The following is a 12,192-nucleotide window of genomic DNA, read 5'->3' on the forward strand; positions in this document are numbered from 1 at the left end:
AAAGTTTTGCATCACCCCAGTCCCCAGAACTCCTGAAGATAGACGTTGACTATGGATATTCTATCGCAGACACAGTCCCTTTGACTGTACAGAGATGTCACTAAACCCGCCCGAAGACGTAAAGAACCATGCATGTGCAGTGCCTATTAGACGGAGGCGGTCTGACAGCCGATCAGTTCCAGTCATTCCATCAGGAAGGAGGTACACAGCTCGTGTTGTCTGTAGTTCAACCATGCCTAGACGGTCAGTACCGTGGTTCGATTGCGTTTACACTGTTACTTTGTGCCAGGAAGGGCTCTCAATAAGGGAAGTGTCCAGGCGTCTCAGAGTGAACCAAAGCGATGTTGTTCGGACATGGAGGAGATACCAAGAGACTGGAACTGTTGATGACATGCCTCGCTCAGGCCGCCCAAGGGCTACTACTGCAGTGGATGACAGCTACCTACAGATTATGGCTCATAGGAACACTGACAGCAATGCCACCATGTTGAATAATGCTTTTCGTGCAGCCACAGGATGTCATGCTACAACAAACTGTGTGCAAGAGACTGCATATACACAACTTCACTACTGATGTTCATGGCGAGGTCCATCTTTGCTACTGCAACACCATGCTGCACGGTACAGGTGGGCCCAACAACATGCCGAATGGACCACTAAGTATCGGCAGCACGTTCTCTTCACTGATGAGTGTTACATATGCCTTCAACCAGACAATCGTTGGAGATGTGTATGGAGGCAACCAGGTCAGGCAGAACATCTTAGTCACACTGTCCAGCGAGTGCAGCAAGGTGGAGGTTCCCTGCTGTTTTAGGGTAGCATTATGTGCAGTTGACATACGCCGCTGATGGTCATGGAAGACAACAGCTGTTCGATATGTGAATGCCATCCTCCAACCATAGTGCAACCGTATCAGCAACATATTGGCGAGGCATTCGCCTTCAGGGACGACAATTTGTCCTCCCATCATGCACATCTTGTGAATGACTTCCTTCAGGATAACAACATCGCTCAACTAGAATGGCCAGCATGTTCTCCAAACATGAATCCTATTGAACATGCCTGGGATAGATTGAAAAGGGCTGTTTATGGACGATGTGACCCACCAACCACTCTGAGGGATCTACGCTGAATCGCCATTGAGGAGTGGGACAATCTGGACCAGCAGTGCCTTCATGAACTTGTGAATAGTATGCCATGACGAATACAGACATGCATCAATGCAAGGGGACGTGCTACTGGTTATTAGAGGTACCGATGTGTACAACATGCTGGACCACCATGTCTGAAGGCCTCGCTGTATGATGGTACAACATGCAATTTGTGGTTTTCATGGAAATGATGTTTATGTTAATCTCTATTCCAATTTTGTGCATAGGTTCCAAAATTCTCGGAACCGAGGTGATGCAAAACTTTTTTTGATGTGTGTATTTAAGGCTTTTTGTCTTCTCTGTACCATATCACTGCATTATTATGTGCATCGGCAAGTCTTTTACCTATTACTACTCATCTTTGTTTCATTCACACTTCTACACACACACACACACACACACACACACACACACACACACACACACACACACACACAGAGAGAGAGAGAGAGAGAGAGAGAGAGGGAGAGAGAGAGAGGGGGGGGGGGGGGGGGAGTGAAAAGAGGATACATTACATTTGATGAGACATTTCATTTCCAGTGTCATAATCTGAGGCACATAAACATAATATCTAAATGTGGACCTGTTTTGAATTTCTGCACATATACAAAGGAGGAGAAATAAAGATATACTTATTGAGCATGTTTTATGATGTTACAGAGAGCAAACAGACAGTGCCAGTGGATTATAAGTGTAATGCATGAAATTAATAATATTTAAAAATCTGTGTATAAAGGGAATTAAATACGTTTGTTGGTTAAGATGTGCCTGACAGGTATATATATGAGAGATGAACGCCACGTTTTCAAATATAAATTTAAAGGCTTCCTTGTAGGGCACTTCCTCACAGTAGCTTTGAGGTTGTAAAACATTATTCATTTGTGTATGCTGTTACTGATCTGTTGTTTGCTTTCCTTTTTTGTTTGTTTGAATTTCTATCATTGTTCTATGAATTGTTGCTTCCATATCCAAGCAGGGAATACAGTAAGCAGATTCAGAAAGCTTAGCTTGCAGTAGTTATTCATACATAAAGAGACTCGCACATGATAGAGGAGTGTGGAGAGCTGCATCAAATCAGTCTTTGGACTGAATACCACAACAACAACAATAACAATAATCCAAGCAGGAAAATAAATAAATCAGAAGGATAAAAAGACAAGTAACACTTTGCAATTTGGGATGGGGCATGGCATTGAGGCCATACAGATGGTGGTCCACTGCAGAGATTCTCACAGTCCTATCAAGAGAAAGAATGAAAATTTGATGAACTATTAAACAGAGCAGAACAGGCTCACAGTTTGTGATGACTATCAACTGATACATGAAATCAACAGTAATTTGGAAGCCCATCAGAATGATTTCATAGAATGGTGGGGTGGTACCCTATAACAGCTGTGGTGAAGATCAGTCAGTCAGCAGATCAATTCAAAAGACACTAACAAGGTGGTTGCACAGTGTTCCACTTCACTTACTGTTACAGCTAGCCAGGATACAGTTTTTTGTAGTCATGGAGTGACTGCTGACCAGAGCTGACTAGGCCTCAGTTCATCAGTGGAGAAGTTTACAACTGCCACTTCTTCAAATGGGAGACATTGTCTGCTATTTGTGATTTAACACCAGGTATTGACAAAATGCATTGCACCTGTTGGGAGATCACACAGGGAATGTTAAGCACAACCTTCTAATCTTCTTAATCCAATTTGAGACGTAGAATATTTCCATGCCTTGTGTACAATCTTAGGCCCATTCCTCAAATCTGGTGACTGGTTTTTGAGTCACACTAGTTGTGATGATGAAGTCATGTTCAGAAGGAGTAGGCTTCAGAATTAGTCCATCCTACTTATGTGTTTCATAAGGACATTAACAGTTGCTTCCTCCCATTATTTTTCAACTGCCTTGGTGCTCCATTTCTAATATATTCATTCCACACACACACACACACACACACACACACACACACACACACACACACACACACACACAAACAGTGAGAGAAAAGTGGCCTTCTATATACATCCATACAAGCACTAATTTCTCTTATCTTATCTGTGTGGTACTTATGCGAAATGTATATTGACAGCAGCGGAATCATTCTGCAGCCAGCCTCAAATGCCAGTTCTCTAAATTTTTTTCAATAGTGCTTCATGAAAATTACATCGTCTTTCCTCCAGGAATTCGAATTTGAGTTCAGGAAGCATCTCTGTAATACTTGCGTGCTGACTGAACCCACCGATAACAAATCTAGCAGCTCACCTTTGAATTAGTTTGGAGTCTTCCTTTAATCTGACCCGGTGGGCATCCCATACACTTGCGCAGCACTCAGGAATGGGCCACACTGGTGTTCTGTGTGCTTTCTTCTTTATAGATGATCTACACTTTACTAAAATTCTCTCAATAAACCAGAGTCAACCATTCACCTTCCCTATTACTGTTCTTACATGCTTGTTCCATTTTATATTGATCAACAAAGTTATACCCAAAAATTTAATCTACACAACTGTATCAAGCAGAACACTACCAATACAATATCAAATCTGGGAAATAAATTAGCTTAAAAGTACAAATAATGAAAGTAATATCAGGTGGGTCAAAACTCCAAATGCAAATAATTACTTAATAAATTTCCAGAGAAAATGAACTGGTTTCTGGGAATAGTGAAGTTAAGCCTATCCAGTGAGCTAGGTCTTTTCATGAATGAGCAGTTATTAACTCACAACATTTTCACTATCACATGGCATGGGAATAACTCCAGTTACAGCTTTATCTTTAAGAAAAATGTTCAATGGAAAACTGTGTCTTTGGGATTAGCAGCATTCAAATAATTTAGTGAACTAGGAATGTTATTGCAGCACTGCTTAGATAGGACTTTTGACATTTCAAGTGAATGAGGTACATCTGCTATAGTGTAATAATTGAAAGAGGAGTAGAATGATAGCAAATAGAGTAATTCCATCGTGACAAGATCCAGAGCACACACTTTGCCTATTAATCTTTCTGGTAAGCTGGTAACTGCCAGTTCCCAGTTTCCTCCTCTCCCTCCTGCTAATGAAGTCACACCAAAAACTGTTATGCACTCTCTCTCCCCCCTCCCTCCCTCCCCCCCCCCCCCCCCCTCTCTCTCTCTCTCTCTCTCTCTCTCTCTCTCTCTCTCTCTCTCTCTCTCTCTCTCTCTCTCTCTCTGCTATTCAAAAGCAAGGTGGTGTAATGTTTGAGGTCTTAAAGTGTGAAAGTTTTGCTTTTCTGTGTATAAAATTAGCTGCAAGCAGTCCAGCGAACTTAGAGATGACATGACGTATGCTGAGAAAAACAGCACCAGAAAAAGGACAGAAAATATGCTGCAGACAGGGACACCAAGTCCTGAAAACATGCTATAACGTACAATAAATAAGATTTAAAGAACCCATTGCTAATGGTGATATTTGTTGCTGAAACTAGTTTGGGAAATAAATAAGTAAATAAATGACAAAAAGTGTTTTGCATCAAGGCAGACTCACAATTCCTATACTGTTGTTTTTATATGAATGTTGATTGGAACACACTGTTAGTTAGGTATGATAGTTTGTTTGCAAATTGTATGCTCTTGATTTCATCTGAGATTTGAGTCTTCCAACCATTCTTAGGGGAGCAACAATGTAATGTGAAGTCCAAAGCACTGTGAAACTATCTACATTGCACACACAAAAAGTTTCGTCAGAGGGGAAAGTCACACTGTGTGTTAATGAAAAACTAGAACTGGAGACAAACTCAAAACTTATGAGTTTGTTATCTGAAACCAGGATTCTGTAAGCAGATATCACTGATACATAACTCGAGGCTAGTAACAAAACATAACAAAGTTTAACACACACACCTGTTGTTATCAGTACAATCACACTAACATATTTGCTACTGGTGGTCACTATGTATGAAACTTTTAGTTCCTAAGCTGTAGAATTTACTAATGATGCTTGGAATGACATGCTGGAATTTAAAACATACGAATATGTTACTTTTTTCCAGGTGACTCCCCTTCATTCTTTAATTCTGTACTTACCTCACTTCTTCGTAGTTCACACCACTTGCTCTGCCCCAGACAATGACAAGTCTAAAGTAAGACAGCTGGATAGTGGGAAAGTAATGTGTTAGTCAGTTAATTCCTGTAACTGAAACGTGGAAGTACTACTGCTGTATCTTTGATGAGAGTGAGCAGATGTTCTTCCTGTACATCAAATATTGGTAATATTCATGTCATACATTTTTTTGTTATAGTATTCCTTTGGCAGCAGGCCTCTTCAATCGTGATGTGTACCTTGAAGGCATCAAGCGACGTGCTGCTGCATTGGATAGAAGCCAAGGAACCTCGGCTATTTGTAGTATGCAATGAGGAATATGTTTATAAGGCATATGATGATATTTACAAAACCTGAATCATCAGTTTTATTTTTACTTCTTTTTATCAATTTTTGAATTGTGAATTTGGTCTGTTTTTAGTTTTTTTGTAATGAGAACTGGATGTGAACTTGATTCCCAGAACTACATAACATGCTGAACGATCGCTGAGTGACCTTCAGTATTATTAGGATCCAAATCTACAACTTTTGTAATCTGTTTGGATAAAACTTGTTAAAAACAGGTTCTGTGTCGCAGTATTATGACAAACCAGTTAGTTTATTCTAGTCATGTGACTATAGAAGTTTTCTATATTGCAAAATTATGTAACAACTTTCTAGTCTTTACAGTGTATACAGTAAGTTTTGAACTATTTTTACTAAAATACACACATTTATGTGCTAGTTGGTGTACTAGTAAGGAACAAAGCAATACATTTCTTGATTTGTGTCTGAGGATGTTCATGAGCTTTAGACTACAACTGTATTAATTTGTTGCAATGCATGCTGCTTTCTAATTGTCTTTTATTTTTAGCTATGTAAATGAATGTATCTAATGTAAAACAACTCTGCATATCACTCATATTTTAACTGAAATTTAAATGAGAGCATATTGCAAAGATATGATTTTGTTATAAAGAAGAAGCGCACTAATTAATTCTGATTATCGTAAAATAGAGCAACATTTCATGTTTCAAGTCTCAGAACTTGGGGCCATTTGCAAGGAGTTGTTATGCTTGAGGGCAGCAACCATTACGTGCAGTACATTTACTGGACATTTTGCAGCTGTCTCCTTGTTATACGAAAGATGGTTTTTTGCTCCCATGGCTTTGTGTTCACCACAGGGGTTATTAATTTACTTGGATTTAATCTTTATTTTTTAAAGGATTTTTTCTGCTTTGAGACATAGTATTAGTGTGCTCATAGTTAATGTATTGTGAAAGTGACAATTTTATGTTTACCAGTATTTTATCTCACTAAGTTTACCAAAGAGAGGAAGAATCTGTTACGTTTGACAGGAAGAACTGCATATAGTTTATGTTACAATACAGGTAATCCAAAATTGGAAGTTCTGTCTTCTGCAGTTATGAGACAGAAAAAAATGTTTTAAAATGATATAAAAGACAAACTAGAACTAAAATTTTGGATTGCATTGCTAAAGAATCAGATTCTTAAGAATTTTATGTAATTTTGGAGATAAGGGAAGCAGTATTCAGATAAATGTAATCAAGATCAAAAACAGCTTAGTAAAGAGAATTATAGTAAGAAAAATGATTAATACAGCATTAACAGGATAAAAGTAACTCAGAAGTTGGACAGAAACAGAAGGAGAAAGGAGAAACACAAACTGTAAAGATGAGTGTAAAAACAATAAGCAAGTTAAAAATGAATAAGATTCAATATAAATAGAAGATATACTGTATTTCTGGGGATGGGGGAGTGGGTGTAGGGTAGGATCAGAGAAGCTGAAAATGAAATATCAAACCAGAAAAGAGACACGAACTGGATGCAAGACAGAATGTGAAGGAAAAAGGGAGTAACACAATTGGACATTACTATAGGTTGAAACTGCAAGAGGAAGCAGAAGGAAAATAAGATATAACTGAATACTACTAAATCTTGAAGTGGTGACAGTCAATTCAAAGAGTGGAGGTGATAGAATAGAGATACAAGGATTTGTGTTGTGAAATATGCTTCGCAGGATGATACCAGGGTGTTGTTTCTTACTGCAACCATAGAAACATAGGGAAGCTCTTTGGAATCAGTCTTGTATAGATGTGTTGATGGATATTACTCCTGTGAGATGTACTTGTCTCACACTATTGGGCTGGCTTTACTATTGTATTGTACTTGTCCATTTTATCTTGTCTTTCTCATTGATCCCTCCTCCCCCCTTTACCCATCCCTCACTTCAGGCCATCCTACATTCCATCTCTGGGGCCTCTCTTTCCGAACTCATTCCCGATTCTTCTGTTTTCATTCTCTTCTTTTAAATTTTTTCACCTTTTTATATATACATTTTTTGCATATGTTTGTTCTTATCTTATCATGATTCACAATTAGTCACATTAACATATTAGTTGTTCTGCACCTTTGTACATCACTTCTCTTATCTCAGTCTGTCTGTGTCATAATTGGTAAAAAGTAATTTTTGTTTTTGAAAAAACTGAAATTTACTTTCAGCCTATTTATGCTGTTCTACTACATACTTTAATTCTGATGTGTTTGTTTATTTTATTAATCTGTGATGTAGGTTGAAACATTTTTTCTGTGTCACTTTTAAATTAAGCTGTACTTTGTTTTAAGACACATTGGTCATGTAATGTGGAATTACATAATGATATTTAATTTGTTTTATTTTCCATCCTCTGTCATTCCTTATTTCTGTACCTCTTGAAGGATAATTGAGCTGGAAAGCTGTAGAAAGCATCCACTATATTGTGAATGTACTAATCATTTTTAGAAAAAATTTGCAATGCAAGTGATGACCTGGCTTTTCATTGTTATGTATTTGCTCATATTTTTTTGTGTACTGACATTTTCCATACAAGAAAATATCTTAATAACCACCTATTGTGTGATGAAAACCATGCTTTTCTGTGTCTCCTCTGTGTTGCTTATCATTCCTCTTTCAGTGACTGTTCTGTCTTGTGCTAGTCATTTCCTATTAGCAATTTAGTTCCCAAACTTATATAACAGAAAACATTCCATTTTGTACCTGGTTTCCTGCTCATATGCAACATAGTGTGAGCTGATTTTCCTAAGAGACTAATTTCTTGTATTTCTGACTAGCAAATGTATATTCTCGTACAAAGTTTTGAACCATGCACACACTTTTTATTTTTATAGCAGTTGGTCATTGTGATTGTATTTGGTAGTTACATACAGTCAGAATGACAGTTTTAATGTTCCTATATGTTATGCTATTTAAAATAATTACCTCTATGACTGACATACATGCTACATTTATTGGTTGTGAAAACTGTTGACAAATTCTGTGTAACATCCAAATTTCGTGAGATAGTAGGAAAGAAAAACTAATAGTAGTCTGTATTACAATTCTTTCTATGAGCTCATCAGATGTCTTTTAGAACAAATGTAACATGATAATTAAGCTGTCCAAATTCTCATTAGTTTTGCATTCTTGTAAAAATATATTTCATGCATTGCTCATATTTAAAAATAACATCACATTGTTGATTCCTTGCAATTTTCTTCCTAATTTTTTATAAGTTGGAGCCGTTCAGATTATTTATCTTGCACATATAAATACAGGTTTTCTTTTTTATGTACTTAACAAAAGCAATAATAATTAAGAAATTTTTGTTTGTGTTATGTTAGTTGCAGAAGTTTCATTTAATGTCATTGTGAGTTTGTGAATGTTCAACATTTGTTGATTTCATTACTCACAAATAAATAAAGTGGAGGCCTAAGACAGCTTTGGCAAATATTGGAAGTGGATGTGTTATTGTGTCTATCCTATTGTTAAGGTAAGACTACAGAATAATTTTCTCATATCTGTTGCCATACAGATATTGCAGAATCTTGTGAAGTATATTCAAGCACACATGAGAACATAGGTAAAAAATGTAGTATCATCAAACGTTTATGTGTATTAGGTTAAACCACATCAAATAAAAAAGAACCAAGATTTTCTTCAATAAAAGTTACTTTCACTGTATAATATATTTAGACTGTATGTATCTCTACATATCAAATTCCCTTCATTCACAGCAGATAGTCTGAAGTTTAACCTGTGATGGGACACAGTGTTTTTATACTTCCTGTGCACAAGATCAGATGCTTTTCTTTTACTCTTCAGCATTTGCTTTGCTTCTGATATAAAAAACAACATTTTTAATAGAGATGTCAGGCTTGGATTAATAATTCAGGGCTTTGTGGCAATCACCTACATTTTTCCAATGGATTATTGTTTCAATCTAGTAGGCTACATTTGAATAGCATTGCCTGGAACACTGATACATTAGGAATGCTGCAAAACAACAGTCATGAAAGTGTGAATCAAAGTAGCCACTTCCACTGTCCTATGACCGGTAGCTTTATATATTTAAGAAATTTTGTGATGTTCTAATAAAGTCTTTACTGAATCCTCACTGATAACTTCATATTCTGTGCCTCAGCTATGAAAATACTGTACTAGTCTAGCATGGTGATACATCTTGACTTATATATGCATGTGTTTTTTAAAAACGTTTCTTAACCATGTTAGACATTGCAGCTATTTTCAGACCAAATAAATGTGATATATATTATCTATTCTCTGTATATGTTTGTACTGATATTTCATTCTATTTTTTGCTCAGGATTCAGAATACTTATCCAAGTCAAAAGAAATATTTTTTTGAACAAAATGCCTTTTATATTAATAATATCTGTTTCTTAAGTATGTAAATAGTCATCAAAGAAAATGTTAAATGTTCTCAAATGTTTACATCGTTGTCTGTGTTAACTGTTAGGCTGTAAAGAATTGACTGTGAAAATGAAGCTCTAAAATGTATCATTCTCAGTAATTGTGTTCAGACTTTTGATTTATAAATTCCTTATTTGTATATAGAAATGCATGTTTGAACATAGTATTGTGAAAATATGCTCATGATAAAATGAAGTGAACTACTATGAAATAAATATTTGACAGATCATTTGGATTTGGATTTTTGGCAGTACTACGTATTGTGCCTCCTCAAGGTAAGCAGAGGCAAGAAAATCTGTCTCGTGAAGTATATAATAATTTGTGTTGGCATGGTAATAACTTTTGAATCATTCGAGACACAATCTGGCACCAGTGAAAGCGTGCCTGAAGTCCAAAAATTATGTGAATGTTGTTTCTCAATGATAACTATAAATTTTCTGCTGAATGTTTCTGTCTGTTAGATACAGAAACTGCTCTTCCACTTTACTGACATAAACTAAAAAGGCTATTGAATGAATTTGTGGACCAATAAAGAGATGTACATAAACACTCCATTCCTCCAAAAGTTATAATCGGAAGTGTTAAATTAGTGATGTGCTTCCAGGTGTGCAACCAAATTGTTTCCATGTTATGCACAATATTTCAGTGATTGACTCACTAGTCTTCTTCAGGTGTTGCAAGTTGTGCTACTATGTGTACTTGCAGCGTAGACAACAATCAGAATGCACAAAAAATGAAAACACAACTCTGCTGAATATCTGGAAAGTAATCATTACTCAATCACACTGAGAAGTCTCAAATCAGTATTTTCTCAGGTAGTGCTTTCGAATTATTCTTGTTTGTTTATTGTCATCCATTCCTCTGAGCAATACCAAGAAACACTGCTAATAATATTCAGTGTCTACTGAATTGCAAATTATTCACAGTATTTTTCTTGGTTTAATGATTTCTTTTATTTCAAAATTTGCATTTTTCTGAAAGCTTTTTTTACTTGAAGTTGACTCAGTTATTTATTACAATTTCTTCAGCCTATTCTTGTAGCTCTTTACAGAATTCTTGCTTTCAATCCTCAGCTATAAATTTTTTTCATGCAGTTGTTAGTGAATACTCTAAAGAGGCTGAGGTGTTACAGAGGTTTAATTTCTCCTGCGCATTTCTTTTCCTTTGTGCTTAGTTTTCTGTTTATGTATCCCTCTTTCCCCTGTGGCAGTACTGAGTTATTAATTAATGATCATATGGATTCATCTCCATGCAAGGATAATTGCAACAGACTGAAGGGTTTCTAATTGTTTTGGGCTTTGAGACCTCACAAAGTGATCTACAAACTATTTTTTTTTTTTCCCACTCTCGATTATTTGCTGAAACACATGTTCATGTCAGAAAGGTGCAAACTGTTGTGCATCTTATTTTTAAATATCCCTCTCCTTCAGCTCTCTCCACATCTTTTTGGTCGTAGCTTTTGTTATAGTAATGGAATGAGTGTAGGTATTGGGCTTCCTCTGTATTATATCTTTATTCATTCCATTGTTTCCAGCTGTTCCCTTTCTCTCATATCTTCCTTTTTTGCTATGCAGTCTTCATTTTAAAACCTGCTATTTTGACTGTGAGTTTGTGAGAAAAGTCTGATGATTAATATTACTGAGAATGAAACATCAATGGCATCTTGTCCTAATATTATGGGTACCTTTACAGTGAAATATTGTATTAAACTGCATCTCAGAGAAGTATTTTTGTTGCTTGTGTTAAATTTTACTAAGATTTGTACTCAGTATACTTTCTCGATATGCTTGTAGACAGTGTGTGTCTGACAAGCCCAGGAACATGTGTCTTAAATTGATCAATCCATTAAATGTGAAATTGTTAAATAAAAGAAGAATTTGTGTTTAAATAAAATAATGAACTTGTCATCTGTTTTGTGTTTATTTTTAATTTCAAAATGTCCACTTGGTCTTAAGAATGTGTAATTCCATGTTACCAGCTTCAATACTCCCATATTGTTCATAGGAACAATTAACAAGAATTCAGAAGGGAGCAAACTAATTGTGGTGAAGGTTAAATATTCCCAATTTTTGCATCATGAATAACCTGTGCGCGTCAGATTCGTTCCTCGTGGCAAACAATCTTATGCAAAATATTTGATTTGTTGACAATAATAGTGTACCCACTGGTAAAATTGGAATGTGTAATGATTATTTTCAAGTCTATTTTGATTACCTCTCCTCTTTTGTTGTTATCTGCATTT

The 12,192-nt window shown here is 36.2% G+C and overlaps 1 protein-coding gene across 1 annotated transcript in view; it reads left to right on the top strand.

Annotated features, from left to right (window-relative positions):
* LOC126458287 (inositol polyphosphate 5-phosphatase E) overlaps nucleotides 1-11,857 on the top strand; it is an 84,349-nt gene extending 72,492 nt beyond the window's left edge. The window contains exon 7 of the mRNA XM_050095227.1: nucleotides 5,400-11,857. Coding sequence (XP_049951184.1) covers nucleotides 5,400-5,514 — 115 coding nt within the window. The 3' untranslated portion in view covers nucleotides 5,515-11,857. The remainder of the gene's footprint in view (nucleotides 1-5,399) is intronic.
* Nucleotides 11,858-12,192: the final 335 nt, after the last annotated feature.

This window comes from Schistocerca serialis, chromosome 2, assembly GCF_023864345.2.
Source record: "Schistocerca serialis cubense isolate TAMUIC-IGC-003099 chromosome 2, iqSchSeri2.2, whole genome shotgun sequence".
Classification (NCBI taxonomy): domain Eukaryota; kingdom Metazoa; phylum Arthropoda; class Insecta; order Orthoptera; family Acrididae; genus Schistocerca; species Schistocerca serialis.